General features: G+C 35.3%; 1 protein-coding gene and 1 long non-coding RNA gene across 4 annotated transcripts; one reads left to right on the plus strand and one right to left on the minus strand.

Moving 5' to 3' along the window:
- Positions 1-6,993: 6,993 nt before the first annotated feature.
- On the minus strand, positions 6,994-9,228 carry LOC131606992 (uncharacterized). Of its 3 annotated transcripts, none has more exons than XR_009285152.1 (7): positions 8,898-9,227; positions 8,682-8,811; positions 8,253-8,424; positions 8,062-8,150; positions 7,699-7,834; positions 7,296-7,361; positions 6,994-7,209 (listed from the first exon to the last, which is right to left on the minus strand). It is a non-coding gene; the product is annotated as an uncharacterized LOC131606992 (long non-coding RNA). The 3 variants fall into 3 exon arrangements; XR_009285151.1 differs by having other exon boundaries at positions 8,288-8,424; positions 8,898-9,226; XR_009285150.1 differs by having other exon boundaries at positions 8,062-8,424; positions 8,898-9,228.
- A 303-nt stretch (positions 9,229-9,531) lies between these two features.
- On the plus strand, positions 9,532-13,489 carry LOC131601952 (E3 ubiquitin-protein ligase RSL1-like). The gene is made up of 3 exons (XM_058873890.1): positions 9,532-10,368; positions 11,276-12,045; positions 13,189-13,489. Exons 1-3 carry the CDS (start codon positions 9,658-9,660, stop codon positions 13,340-13,342), a joined length of 1,635 nt encoding a protein of 544 aa, XP_058729873.1. The 5' UTR covers positions 9,532-9,657; the 3' UTR covers positions 13,343-13,489.
- The last annotated feature ends 2,778 nt before the right edge of the window (positions 13,490-16,267 follow it).

Genomic DNA, 16,267 nt, shown 5'->3' on the forward strand with positions numbered 1-16,267 from the left:
ATTTGAGTCAGACTCGATTAACTCTGATTCCCTTTCTGTTTCTGGATTCTCCTGGGAGGACGATTGTATTTTGAGAGGTGAGGATTTTCTGGACTGCACGCAAGACTGTTCTGTTAGGCATACTGTGTTGGCGGCTGCTCATGGGAGAGATTCTCCTACAGGGACTGCCAGTCTTGGTAAGAAGGTCATGGCGGGTGGGGAAGCTTCGGTGCTTAATGTGGAGAATCAAAGGACTGATAGAGACACTTTGATTAGGAAACATGGGAATTTTTCTGTTGCAGCCAACAATTCTCATCTTTCTCTTTCGATGGACAGGCAAGGTTCTCCTCCTCATGGGAACATTACTTCTCCTAGGAAGAATCGGGATGAAGCTTCCGATTCGATTTCAACATCATTTTATTATGTCCCAAATTCTGTACAGCAACACAATAATGGAGTAAAATCTGTTATCGAAGAGGTTGTGAAGGAGGCTCGCGGCGATGTGGCTACGGCGGGGGGGGGGGGGGGAAGGAGGCGCGATTCCATTTCCGTTATCTTTCGATGGCGCTGTTCATCAAGTTAAAAAGAGGAAGAAACAGTCCCTGAGCAAACTAACATTCAAAAAGATTTATGAGGCGGGTGGTTCTCTTCACAAAAAATCCCTTTTGTCGATGAATAAGAACAAATTAAAAGAGATGAAGGGAGCTGGTGTGAAGGCTGTACATAGTAAATCTGATTCTGGACCAATAGTTACTGCTAGTGCTATTGCGAAAACAGAACCGACTCATTCCTTGGGCGCTAGTCAAGGCTTTTCCTCTTCTGTCTTTAGTGATTTTGGAGACATTGCTAGAAACAATTTCAGGTTGTGGGGTAATCTTGATTGTGAGTCGGGCTCTAAAATTTGGAAAGCCATGGAAACTTTGGGTGTTGTTAATCATGGAGAGGAAGAGGCGGTGTTGAAGAGGTTGGAGGTTTTGGAAGAGGAGGCATCATCTCGAAGGGTTAGTAGGAAGGAGATTAACAAAGGTCCATTATGTTAATTGGCTCTTTGAACATAAGAGGGTGGGGGGGTAGTGCTTTGAAAAGTAAAAGAGTTAGTGCTTTAATAACGAAGATTAAGGCGAATATTTTTTTGATCCAAGAAACAAAGATTGTGGATATGCAAGATTGGATGGCAAAAAGTTTTTGGAGGAATAATAACATTGGTTATTCTTACTCAAATTCGGTTGGTAGGTCGGGTGGGCTATTAACTTTGTGGAAGAATGAGAACATGGAGGTGGTGTCTAGCTTCAAAGGTGAGGGATATCTCGGTATCAAGTTCTTGAAGTACAATAAGTTATTTTATTTGGTTAATATTTATTCGTCTTGTGAGTTGTCTAAGAAGAGAGATTTGTGGAGGAGGATTTTGGAGTTGAAGGAGGCGCATAAGGACAGAGAATGGATTTTAGGGGGAGACTTTAATGCTACAAAGAATCGTTCGGAGAGAAGAGGTAGAGGTATGGTTTCTAATTCTAGTGCCAATTCCATTGAGATGAATGAATTTGTGGAATTTATTGATGAAAGTATGTTGGTGGATGTTCCTTGCAAAGGGAAGAAGTTCACATGGTATAACGGAGGGGGAAACTCGATGAGTAGGATTGATAGATTTCTTCTTTCGGAGAATGTCGTGAACGAATGGGGAGTGGTGGGGCAATTTGTGGGTAATCGTGACATTTCCGACCATTGCCCTATATGGTTAGAAGTTGATAAAAATGATTGGGGTCCTAAACCGTTCAAATTTAACAATGAATGGTTTTCTTTCGCTTCGTTTTATCCTTTTGTTGAAAAGGAATGGAATGATATTAAGGTGGAAGGGAGAGGTGATTATGTTTTGAAAGAGAAACTTTTCCGGTTGAAGAATAGACTAAAGTGGTGGAACAAGGAGGTGTTTGGCAAGATTGATTTGGAGATAGAGGAAGGAGCGAGAAACATTAATTTTGGTGATGATAGGTTGGAAGTGGAAGCGGAAGATCTCCACCCCGAGATTATTAAAGGGAGAAAGGAAGCAACAAGTAGGTTTTGGACAAGGTTGAGAATTAAAGAGAATATGATTGTTCAAAAATCTAGATTGAGATGGCTTAAGGAGGGGGATTCCAATAGCGGCCTCTTTCACAAAGTTATGAAGGATAATAGAAATCATAATCATATTGGTCCTATTAATTCTTCTAGAGGCATGCTAGATTCGGTGGAAGGGATTAAGGAGGAAGTTGTTCATCATTTCTCTAATAAATTTCATGGTTTTGACGAGGGCAATTCTAGGCTTGACGGGATTAATTTTGATTGCATTAGTGAGGAGGAGAAAGGATGGCTTGAGAGAGAGTTTAAAGAGGAGGAAATTTTGGAGGCTATTAGTTGTTGTGGTGGTTCTAAGAGTCCGGGTCCGGATGGATACTCTTTCCTTTTTATTATAAAGTATTGGCCTATCTTGAGAAGGGACTTTTTGAGGTATTTTGAACATGTTTTTAATGGAGGCGAATTGTCTAAGGTAATCACTTCTTCCTTTTTAGATTTGATTCCGAAAGGTTCAAGTCCGTTATGTTTGAATGATTATAGGCCGATTTGCTTGGTGGGGTGTATGTACAAAGTGGTGGCAAAATTATTGCGGGAAGATTGAAACATGTGTTGAATTCGGTTGTTTCGCATTGTCAAAGCGCTTTTGTTCCGGGTAGGCAATTGCTTGATGGAGTTCTTGTGGCTAATGAGGCGGTTGATTTTGCGAGAAAGGAGGGAGGTTCTTGTCTTCTTTTCAAAGTAGACTTCGAAAAGGCGTATGACAAAGTATCGTGGAACTTTCTTCGATATCTTTTGGTCAAAATGGGGTTTGGAGCTAAATGAAGGAAGTGGATGGAATTATTGATTTTCAAGAGCAACATGTCAGTGATGGTAAACGGTAGTCCAACAAAGGAATTTGTTGTTAATAGAGGCTTAAGACAAGGTGATCCGTTATCTCCTTTTCTTTTTGTTTTGGTGACAGAGGCTCTTGCGAGATTAGTTAGAAAATCTATAGAGATTGGAGAATTTGAGTCTTTTGATATTAAAAGAAGATGTGAGGTGGACATTCTTCAATTTGCGGATGACACTTTGTTGGTCGGAACGGGAACTTGGAAACATGTTAAGGCTTTAAAGATTATTTTGAGATCCTTCGAACTTGTGTCGGGTCTTGGTATAAACTTTCACAAAAGTAAGTTGATTGGTATTAATGTGTCTTCTCTTTTTTTTGGATGCCGCGACTTATTATCTTTCTTGTATGGTTGAAGACAACAATTTTCTGTTTCTTGGTATTCCTATTGGTAGCAATCCTAGGAAGGAAGCGACTTGGGCTCCTTTAGTGGAGAAGGTGAAAAAGAAGTTATCCGGATGGAAGGCTAGATTTCTTAATCTCGGAGGGAGGTTAACTCTTTTGAAGTCTATTTTGAGTCCGTTATTTATCTTTACTATGTCTTTTTACAAAATGCCGGCTAGGGTGGTAAAAGCGATAACGGCGATTCAAAGCAATTTCCTATGGGGAGGTGGGGGAGATAAATGGATTATTCATTGGGTTGGATGGAAAGGAGTGACTCTTCCTCTCGCGAAAGGTGGGCTAGGGATTAAAAATATTGCCGAGTTCAATTTGGCTCTATTGAACAAATGGAGGTGGAGGATAGTGCAAGGCCATAAGTCATTATGGTTAGATGTGTTAAAGGCCCGGTACGGTGATTTGTGTTTGCAAATTATTTGTGATGGAGATGCTTACAAGCTTGCTTCCTCTTCTTTTTGGTGGAGAGATATTTTAAAGGTTAGTTGTGTTTCTTCTAATTCTTTAGATATTGATCTCATTGTTTCGACTTGCAAATTCATTGTTGGAAATGGGTTTAATACCCCTTTTTGGGAGTCTTGTTGGTTGAATAATTGTTCTCTAAAGGAGGCTTTTCCGGATCTTTTTTTGGCTTCTTCTTTGAAAAAAGTTTCGGTAGCGGTTATGGGTGAGTGGAACAATGGGTATTGGAAATGGGGGGACCTTGGTATTTCGGTTATGGGTAGGGATGCGGTCTTTTTTAGTTCTCTTTCGGTGTTGAAGAATCTTTTGGACTCCTTTGGTAGTTTAAATACTTCGAAGGATTGTGCGGTTTGGTCGTTGGATGTGGAAAAAGGTTATTCGGTTGCTTCTTGTTATGGTTTGTATGCTTCTAGGCGTATCCCTTATGGTCCTCCGACCAAGGGTGATGAGGCCTTTAATTTGTTGTGGAAAACGGATGTTCCGTATAAGATAAAAGCGTTTGGTTGGAGGCTCTTTTTGAATAGGTTACCTACCAAAGATTTATTGGTGTATAGAGGTATAGCTATCTCAAATATTAATTTAAATTGCATTTTTTGTGAAGCTCATGTGGAAGAGGTGGATCATTTGTTTTCTAAATGCATTGTGATTAAGTTGGTTTGGAATGAAATTGCTTCGTGGGTGGGATTTCCGGGTTGGATGGAGGAAGAATGCGCATCTTTTTTTGTGAATTGGCATTCTTTGAGCCGCGGTAAAAAGTTTAAAAGCGGCAAATTGGGGGGTGCTTTGGTTAGCCACATCTTGGATAATTTGGTCAACTAGGAATGCTTTTTGTTTTAGGGAGGAAGTGTGGAACATAAATAATATGTTTTGGAGCATCAAGTTTTTGGTTTGGAGGTGGTCTTCTTATGGCAATATTACACATTCCAATTGTTATTTTTACGATTTTTACAAAGATCCTTTGTATTTTATGTCGTAATTGTAATTGGTTGTAATATTGTTTTTTTGTAGGCCTTGAGCCGTGTATTTTGTACATGGGTTGGGAACCCTTTGTTCTCCTTTCAATATATCTCTTGCTTTCAAAAAAAAAAAAAGTAACAACATCTTTCCCCTGTTTTTCTTTCACATTCTTCACAGCACTGTAATAGAAATAAAAAAACATATAGTTATCTTTGGAAATATATTTTCTGGATCTATTTCAATAGATATAAATCAACATGTGAATAAAAATTATCAAAATTCAGTTGGAACAGAAATGCACTGAAATCTTTACCCTATTTTTCTTTTACATTCTTCACAGCACTGCAATAGAAATAAAAAAACATATAGTTACATTTGTCATTATATTTTCTGGATCTATTTCAATAGATCTAAAAATATTTTCATGTTGGTGAATAATAATTATCAAAATTCGGTTGGAACAGAAATGCACCCAAATCTTTACCTTGTTTTTCTTTTACATTCTTCACAGCACTACAATAGAAATAGAAATAAAAAAACATATAGTTACCTTTGTAATTATATTTTCTGGATCAGGTCAGGTTGATGTGCATAAGGTATATCCTTATGGACGGTGCGTCTCGTACGAATAATATTTAAATTGTTCCGAGTAACATTTTAGTTAGAAACGAGTAATAATATCATAATCCATGAATAATATATGCATTATTTGTACACATCTATTAATTATGAGTAATTATTAATTGTGAGTAATGAGTACATTATTCTAAGTAATATTTACACCATTCTGAGTAATATCGAATTTTAACTATTTTGAGTAATATATTCATTGTTTTGAGTAATATTTATACTATTTTGAGTAATTGTATATTATTTTGAATAATAAATATAATACTTTAAGTAATATAAACAATATTTAAGTATTTATGCACCGTGCATAAGGATATACCTTATGCACATCAACACATCCCTTCTGGATCTATTTCAATAGCTCTAAAAACAACCTATAAAATTATTTTCATGTTGGTGAATAAAAATTATCAAAATTTGGTTGGAACAGAAATGCATCCAAATCTTTACCCTGTTTTTCACAGCACTGCAATAGAAATAAAAAACATATAGTTAATCAACCAAAATCGTATAAGATGAGAACAAAGAACTTAATCAACCAAAAACGTATAATGTATGGAACCATCTTAATATGGTTTAGCAGTAATCAAACAATTGTATCTTGGGAAAGGATATTTTTGGTTGAAAAAAAATTTTATATAAGTGTGCCACATCAGCGATATTTAATGCCAAATGAATATAAAGCAAGAATTATGCAAAAAGTCAATTATATCCCTTGTAGTTAGATTAATTTAGAATTTTAATCAGATGGCTTATCACGTAATTTCTAAGTACTTTACCTTTTATATATTTACTAGTCAGAGACCCGTGCTGTCGCCCGGGTGCATTATTTGTGGTGTAGTATTTTTTTGAATGATATAAAAAATGTGAAGTAAAGAAATTTGACCAAATTGCATATATAAAATGGAAAGTAACTATTTAAAAAATTTACTAATAAAATATTAGTAGTATGAAAATTAAGTTCCAAGTTAAAATAATGATCCACAAAAAAATTTGATAAGGCTTAATCGCTTCAAAAAAATAAGTATTATGATGATAGTGACCCATGCAGCTGCACAGATAAATTCGTTCATATCTTTAATTTGATAAGGCTTGATCACTTAAAAAAAAACTAAGTATTATAGTGCTAGTGACCCGCATATATAAATTTATTTAATGTTGTATAAAATATATATTTAGAAACATTTTTAAATTTAAAATGAGATAGTAGTTAATTATAAAATAAATTATTATCATAAAAATCCAATTTATTTTAAATTCAAAATAAAGATTTTTCTTTTTAAATAAAGATCATTATTAAATAAAATAAAATAGACATTGAATTGATAGTGACCCGTAAGAATAATTATATATATATATATATATATATATATATATATATATATATATATGGTAATTTTGTGTGTATATGTATTATGAACAACAAATTGTAAAAATTAAAACGTGATTTTTGGAACAAAAGTCACCCGAAGTTGCTTAAGTTTAAATGAATAGGAATAGCTAATCACAACACAATGCAATTTATAAGAAAACAATGCTCCTCTTGGATTTTTATGAGTATGGAATGGATCATCAAAGTAGTTGCTCAGCAACAAAAAAAAATAATTAAAAAATGTTCCAGACAACCAAAAAAAACCAAGCCAACTAATCTGATAGATGAAGTACTAAACTTATAGTCCAATAACACAATTTATTGTTGTAAAATTTAAAAAACATCAACTTTGTGTGGTGTATTTATATGGTCAGTTACTGTAAACTTGTAGGAAAAATATCTTTGGCATTAGATTGTAGATTTTGAATGGTCTCAATGCAATCTTTATAGCAGCATCAAACACTACCTTCACATTCTGCAACCAAAACCAGATTTGCTTTAAAATATGACATAAGAGATAATTGAATCCAAAAAAAACAAATGCTGCAATGCAATTTTTACCTGTTGTGTTTTATAGCTGCACTCAATGTAAGAAACTACTCCAATCACTTTCTTTAACGCATCACCCTATTCACCATAATCATTCATTAAATCCACTATACATGCAAAATAAATTAGTTTCAACTCTCACATATAAACATCATTTTGAATAATTTAATTTATTAAGGACATGCTTTAGCAGTGGTTATTTGAGTGGCTACAAAATGATTAAAAAAATTAGTTGTCCTCTAGCAAATCTGTGCATACACTAAGATTTAAAAAATAGAAGATGATTTCTAAATTTGTAAGTTTGGTAGTTGGTATAGCAATTATATTATTTGTCATTTTGTTCTACATTTTCAAGTTTATCAATATTGTCATCAACGGTAATTTTATTAAACCAAAGAGATAGTGATTGACTTACCATCTCACAATCAACTGCTAACATCTCATGAAAAGGAGACCCGAAGGAGCGGGAAGATTAGAAAGAAAACCTGTGCAAAATTGGTATAAATATAGGACAACTTGGAAAATGACCTTGTTGTCATTTTGTTTGGTTCCTAAAAAAATATGAAAGGCAGTGGAAAAGTTAGAACCATGTTACATTGATAGTATTTGAATGACAATGGCGAAATGTATTTGATAGTTATGTGACTAAACACTACAAACAAGAATTATTTTTACTGAACCAAGTACTACAAACACCAAACGTTTTAACTAAACCAAACACATGCTAGATTTTGTATTCTTAGAATTTTTAAGAAGCAAAATAAATTGAATTGATAACCTTATATGACATAAGCTGTACTAAGAAGCATCATGAGGTTCATGAGGTTCATAGATAAATCCAGGACTTGCCAAGGCTATCTGTGCTCCCTGCAATAATTATATGTCGATAAAGTATGAAAATTAATAGTTGGTCTGAAAAAAAAAGATCATAGGTAGCTGCTAAGAAAATTTCAGCAGATCAACTATTACTTAAGTAGATTGGGATTTTCCAAATAAAATACAACCATAGCTTTGGAAAATATCCACCATTAATTCCATCCCTCCCATTGGTTCCATAGGTCTCCATAAAGCACCAATCAGGAATATCAGTGGTACCAACCATCAGCGCAAAGTTACAAACTGGATTTCTAGCCGCTAGTGCCTATAGAAATGAGAAAGACATGATAAAATTATGAACAATGTTAAAACAAAACTTATAAATTTGTGAGAGCCCAAACTTTGATACAATAATAAGTTTTATTATAGTTTGTGGTAATTAACAACATCTGTAGATAACAGCATCAGACAGCCACAAAACAATATTAATATTGATAGTTCGAGAGCTTCAGAAAAGTCTTCCCCTTCTATGCATTACACATTTCATTAACAAATTCAAATTCAAAGTAAAAATATAGTTACCTTTCTGAAGACCATGGCAAGCATCTTCACCTTTGAAAACAACCGGAACATCAACCTTCAAATTCGTGCCATCTTCAGCTCAAACAAATCCCAAGTTCAAAATATTTCCACTCTCTTTGTCCTTATAAATCTACACACCAAACACACAAAATCAAAAAATCATAATTACCAAAAATTAAAATAAAATATATACAATAAACACAAAAAAACAAAAACCTTGACAGGTAGCACTATTCCACTTTCAAGCAAATGAGTGGATTCGGATCCGACAAGAATCTGGAGCGGAAAACGGTTGGAACAGAAGAACGGAGCTTCAATGTAATTGAGCACTACCTTAATCTGCTTCTTCTCGACGGTGAGTAAATGTTTCCTTGACGTAGATCATGAATCAAGGTTAGAGAAGGGGTGGTGAAAGGGGAACGGCGGCGGTAGGGTTTGAGAGGTAAAAGAGGTAGGAAGAAGAGAGAACACGGGAGGGGAAAAGAGAGAGAAAAGAGGGCAAGAAAGAGAAAAGTGTGGATAGTAATGAAAAATAGGGTATGTTAGGGAGGGAAAGAGGAAAAATGAAATTGGACCAATGAGACACTAACAATTGACCCTTGGATATTGAAAAGTTGAAAAAGTAGTATGTTATTTTGTTAGTTACGAAATTGCCATTTTTTATGTGTAAAGAATTTTTTAGCAAAGGACATATTTGTCAGATTGGTCAATCTCTTATTAGTTGTTTGTATAGTAGATAGTAGATTACTTTTTAAATATTTATAATAGACTTCTATTTTTTTTTCTTATAAAAGGAAAATATGAGTGTTGTTCACTATGGACTATGGTTTCTATTTTATTTTTTATTTTCTATTTTTTTTTGGGCTTAAATCCATTTATTTTCAACAAAAATGAACAATTAAAGGCACAAATTTCGTTTTGGAAAGCAATATATAATACACACTCGCCATGGCTCTTATCGGAACAGTCACATTCCATGGACTCAACCGAAGACTTACACTTCTTATTAACAGCGCAACGCCGCGAGCTCACGGCGGCGGAAACCATGGAATCCGATCTCGACTTCGCTTTCCATCTCCAGCTACAGGAAGCCCTCGCCGCTTCCCTCACCGATCATCCCTCCTCCTCCATGGACGCTATTCTCGTAGAATCCCCCTCAGACGACGACGTTTTCAAGGCGCCGTCTCTGCAATTGGAAGAGCTCGCGAGAATGGAAATCATGATGAAGGACAGAGAACAGAGCGAGAGAGTAATGCGCGAGGCGAAGTTTGATCTCAGCCGTCTGATTCACGATCAGAAAATGGCGAAGGAGATTCTGAACTTTTCTGAGGAGGATTGGGAGGAATGGGGCGATAATTTCGAGAAACCGTTCGGCGAGGGTAGTTCGAGTTCGTCGGGGTTGAAGAGTGGTAGTAATGTTGATGATGCGGTTGTTAGGGTTTATTTTAAGGGTTTAGTGAGTGAAGAGACTGTGAGAGGTGAGAAGGTTTTGTTGGCTGGGATTGGGGTTGCGGTTTGTGATTTGACTGATAATTTGATATTTGAAGTTTCGAAATCGGTTGTTGGGAATGGGATTAGTAAAATTGCTGTGGAGCTTAAGGCTTTGATTGAAGCTTTCAATGCTGTTATTGCTTTGGATTTGTCGCGTGTTATTTATTTTGGTGATTACTATCCACTTTTCCAATTTGTGAGTTTCTCTTACTCTCTTTAACTCTCTGTTGATAAAGATAGTATTCACTATGCATCATGCATGAACATGAACATGAACCCTAGTTTAAGTATAAAATAGATTTTAGTGTTTGGAAGAATAGTGGAATGTGAGTATACTGATAATTTATGCTGCATGTTAATCATAAATTGAAATTCAAAATGTGATTCGGAAGTTAAGTTTTTTGAATTGGGAGTAGAATCTGATTGTATGAATAATAATAATATGCATGGTGAATTAGACATGATATTTTAAGGAAACGTAAGTGGCATATGCAAAAGTATTCGCTATATACATACATGTTATATAAAAGAGAATTGATATATTTCAAGATTGTAAAAAGATTGACGAAATAAAATTGGATGGCTACACAAAGTTCGGGTGTGAAAGTTGCAAATTTGCAATTGTTCACAATGAATTGAGAATGAGATTCGTGTTCGAGAATAGATACACATAGTGATTTGTATAGATTGGGTTCTATTTTTTTTGGAATCGAGATATGACATGCATCTATCAGATGCATACTATTATAATAACCATGTGCATAATTCAAACCGGTAAATTCTACAATATGGAAACCTTGACTTTTGTCGCTTGTATGTCCAGTTTATGTTTTATGGCTGTTTTTGTTTTTATGTGGCTTGCTTGATTTCGTTAGAAAATTTGGTTACGTTACGCCTCTCCGAGAATTTATTATCAATAGAAATTGTAGTTTTTGAAATTTTATTAGGATTAGTGATAAGTTAGGGGTCATGTGTTCTTAGAATGTCATGTTGCTTGAATTGTAATTTGTTTCATGTGTGAGTTTAAGATGATGGGAACAAGTTACCATGTGATAATTTTGTTTTTTGTGTGGAGGTTTTTAACATCTTGTTTTACTGCTCAGTTAAGTGGAAAATGGCCTGCGAAACAGCGGAAGATTGCTATGCTAGTTAATCAGGCGAATCTGCTCCAAAGAAAATTTGAATACTGCAGTCCAAGGCTTGTGGCAAGAAATGATCTGAAGTTTGCATTAAAGCTCGCAAGAGATGCAATTGTTTCTCAGTCCAACAGGCCTGCTGAATCTAGCGGTGTAAAGAGTCTGAATGAAACTTGTGTCATTTGTATGGAGGATACTGATCCTAGTCAATTTTTTTCAGTTGATGACTGTCAACACAGGTATTGCTTTTCTTGCATGAAGCAATATGTGGAGGTGAAGTTGCTTCACGGAATGGTGCCAAAATGCCCTCACGAGGGATGCAAGAATGAACTTCTAATTGACAGTTGCCGGAAATTCTTGACTGCAAAGTTAGTTGAAACCATGCAGCAACGAAAATTGGAAGCTTCAATTCCGCCTACTGAGAAAATCTACTGTCCTTATCCAAGATGCTCTGCATTAATGTCAAAAAAAGAAGTTTTAGATTACTCCCAAAGTCTAATGGGCTCTGAACTATCATTACCCAAGAAATGCGTGAAATGTCATGGTCTTTTCTGTTTCGGCTGCAAGGTCCCTTGGCATAGTGGTATGACATGTTATACTTACAAAAGGTTGAATCCTAATTCTCCAGCAGAAGATGTTAGGTTGAAGTTTCTGGCATCAAGGAGTCTTTGGAGACAGTGTGTGAAGTGTAACCACATGATTGAACTTGCTGAAGGTTGCTACCACATGACTTGCAGGTACTTTAATATTTGCTTTGTTTAAACCCGTGTCATAATCATTTTGTTTTAAAATCGCCTTTTGTTTCTTTTTTCCTAACAATAAAAGGACAGTTTCTGTATCTTCGGCTTCCTCTTCTTCTGTAGCTTATTTTTCGTCTTCTCCTCCTTCTGAGTCAAACAGAGAAAATAAAACATGTGAATGAAGATAGATTGACCTTCCTCTTCTCTTCTTACTCGGCCTCCTCTTCCTCCCGGATAGGAACATTCCTAATTCTCTCTAGATATATTTTTATCAATTTTCCTGGCACCCGAGTCATATGTTGTGATGAGCAATGGTTTAGGATTAATTCGCATACTGCAGTTGAAAAATAATATATACAATTTCCCTATACTTGTTACGATGCCTTGATTTTTACCACCATGCCCAGTATTCAATGGTTTGCAATATGACCCATACTTTATAACCCGTACTTTCTGTCTAATGGGACTAGTTTTGTCGTTATTTTCCAGCCAGGGTGTGAGTTCTAGGGTACATCTCATGCTTTGGTTCGAGTTGTTGCATTGCATTTAATATATTTTGCTGTTAAAACAAAAAAATCGGCAGATTCTGTGGTGGACTTCTGTTCAAAAATCACTTGAAATGCGAACGATGGCCAAGGTCACCACCCCCTGGAAATAGAATTCAATGTCTCCCTTGTTTTTAAGATTGCGACAATGATCCGATCGGTGCCAGTTTGACACAAACAAAGGAAAAGAAATATAAGTTGAATTGAGTTACTTGTTTTCATTTCCCTTATTTTTCGGAAACTATATCAATCTGATCATCGTCATAAACTTTTACTTTCAGTGGGTATTGTGAATTGTCATTGAGTTTCGAGTGACTTTCAAGTGCTGGTTCACCAATCAAATTGGGCTACCGTAGAATTTGCAACTGAAATCATTTATAACATAAAACTTAAGTATACTATTTAACTATTTTTGCCCCGACAATGTTTAGAAAAATTTGCTAGTCTTAGTTCATAATATTCTAATCATTTACAGTAGTAGTTTACAGATTTCCATGAATGGCAAAGCAAGTCCTTGCTGTTTTATCACAACATTTGGCTTGCTGCTAATTTCATTTCTTGTCCATGTTATACCTTGTTCTTCTATTGATTGCAGATGTAGTTACGAATTTTGCTATAAATGTGGAGCTGAGTGGAAAGACAAAAAGGCAACATGTTCTTGTCCACTTTGGGAAGAGGAAAATATTTGGTTAGAAGATCATCATGACGATGATGAAGAAGACTCTGATTCTGAAGATGATTTTTATTAGGAAACTGACAACTTAACTGGCTTCACTTATGTTTGAATTACTTCTTTTTCCTAACGTTTGGATTACTACTTGTATGTAAATGTTTCTATTTACAATGGAAAAGTTAGTTTATACTATGATTAATAAGCAAATCACAATAGATGCTAATGTTGACACGTTTTTTGAAGTATTTTTCCGGAGGCAACTCAAATTTGAAAGTTGTTAATAAATATGCTTTCAGTTCTCTGTTAGTAGAGTTTTCTTTTTGCAAGTTATTATTAAGGGCACAGGTGAGAGATAATGAGATATACTAACAGATCAACTGAAAACATCATAACATCTCCTTAAACCATAACTAGTAAGAACTTAAACCTAAAAAATAGATGAGCATAGCTCCTAAGAAAAACAAGTACAATCCTCCACACACAAAAATCACCCTCTAAATTTTATCAATCCAATACAAAAAGTACACGCTTAGTGAAGAAATTCAAGAGAGTCTACTTGTGCAGGAGGGGTTTTGGATACAATAGTCGACATCCTTCTATCCTTCTAATGCACCGAACATAGGATACAATAGTCGACATCCTTCTATCCTTCTAATGCACCGAACATAAAAACATTTAAATTGTATGTTTCCGAGATACATCTTCGGACACACTAAGATTCAACACAATGTGAACAAGTTCCTGAATCGGTGAAAATAATTTATCGGAGATACAAATATGTAAGCTTTACATAAATGCATCTCTGGATGCACCAAACTTCAGCACAATTCTTGCCCATGACATACTTTCACGCCAAATTATTTCGGAGACGCATCTCTGAAAAGATTACGTAGATGCATCTTCGGATGCTATTCGTTCAAATACGCGTCAGAGTCCCTTTCTCTTCCTCACTCGCACAAACCCAATTCAAAACACATTTTCAAAAACACTCCTCTGTCCCATTTTCTCAAACTCACTCATAAGACACCCGAACAACATCAAAGAACATTAATCTTCATCAGGATGGTTAGCTTGAGGGTAACGTTTGAAGGCTCCTTATCTGCTTGAGCGCATCATGTGTCAATTCGGCTACATGCAATACATTCCTAGAGATTCTTCTATGTCTGCTCCTTCCACTATGAAACGCAGAGATATGGATGTTATGTTTGATGATTATCTTAATCAATGGTACTAGAGGAGATACGGAGTACCATAACCGAGAACGACTGAAGCTACGTAGACGGTTATATCCGGTAGTTCTTTTAGGTGTCACATCCTTATATGGTACAATATGCTCCAGGAGATCCACCTAGGACAACTCATCAGGAGATACTAGAGGAGGAGCAGGCTAGGGTAGATCATGTTGTTGATGTCTTGCATAGGTGTCGCTGTATCATGCATATTGGGCAGGCGGGTATTGGAGGATGACTATTTCCAGATGACTCTGAGGCGATAGGCGGTGTAGATGCCATGATGGTAGAGGCTTGGGAGGCTCTGTAGTACAAAAGGCAACGTAGGAACAAGGGGCACGAGGAGAGGCCGACTCATAGTCCGTAATATGCAGTAGATTATTGTATTTGTACTCTTGATATATTTTTGGTTGTACTAGATATATCAACTTTGTTGTAACTTTTGAATTGGATTTATGTAATCTTAACTTATAACTTTATATATGCCATTTTATTCATATCCTTGGTATTGTCGAATCTTATAATACCTTCTAACTATTTGATATGAGAAACATTTACAAAATAATTTGTGATTACTATCTGTATAAAATACGAAGATACATTTTCGAACACTTTACAAAAATGTATATCTGAAACAAACTAACATTAAACCAAAAAAAAAAATGCGTTCGAAAATACATCTCCTAAAACTGAGGGGCTTTCTAGGAATTGCATAGTGTGTTTTTTCAGGTACATAGGTGTATTAAGACATTTCCTTCTTTTTAATTGTGTAGCTGTGAATGAACTATCTGACCTACTTTAAACATACCAACCCAGGCAACCCTAATGGACTTCGAGTTTCATTGGATTTTATTGAACTAGGTTAAAAAACCATGTTATATTGAGTTCAAGTATATTAGTCTGGTTTTATTGGATTTTATTGAGTCGAGATAAAAAACCATGTCATAATGAGTTCAAATATATTGTCCGAGCCTGATCCTAGACGGGTTGAAATCCATGTTATAATATGAGTTCAAGTATATTATCTGAGTCTGACTCTATATAGGTTGCAGAACCATGTTATAGTGAGTTCAAGTATGTTAGTTCCATGATTTATGTAATTGACACAATTTTGCTAAAACATGGTTCTTAACTGATGTTGAACAGGATGTTGAAACATCTTGTCCTACTGTCATAACAGGTTGAGTTGTTATTTGTTTTGACAGGTGTTCTGCAAGATGTAATGACATCCTTACCCAAAACATCCTGACAGTTCATAGTGGTTTTTTATCCTTGAAATATTTGATTGAAAAATATGAGAATCTAGAATATTCAGATAATCATTACAGGCATAGACAATCAAGGAATGTTTAGGACAAATGATATTGGTTTCAATTTTTAGAAAAATAATCTTTGAGAATTCTTTTAGAAAACTAATATTTGATTTGATTTGATTTGTTCTTATTTTGTGAAAAGTCTTGCAGCTATTCAGAAAGAAGGAAGATTGGAATTATTTTAAAGTTCAAGCCCAAACTGCAAGAGTCTATAAAAAGGAACTTTGGAAACCTAGTTTTGCAAGTAATCACATAAGGGAAATCGTGGATGCAATAAGGGTTGTTGTTTTGGGAGTCTCTCAAGTTCTTCGTGTGTTCTTTCTTTTGTGTCACTCATGTATCTTATGATACATTGAGGTGGACGTGTGTTCTCACTCTTGAAGCTTTTAAGCAAGAGAGTTGAGTATTGTTCTCGATCAAAGCTTTTAAGCAAGATCAAGTATTATTCTAAGTTAAGGT

The sequence above is a fragment of the Vicia villosa genome, linkage group LG5, assembly GCF_029867415.1.
Source record: "Vicia villosa cultivar HV-30 ecotype Madison, WI linkage group LG5, Vvil1.0, whole genome shotgun sequence".
In the NCBI taxonomy this organism is placed as follows: Eukaryota; Viridiplantae; Streptophyta; class Magnoliopsida; order Fabales; family Fabaceae; genus Vicia; species Vicia villosa.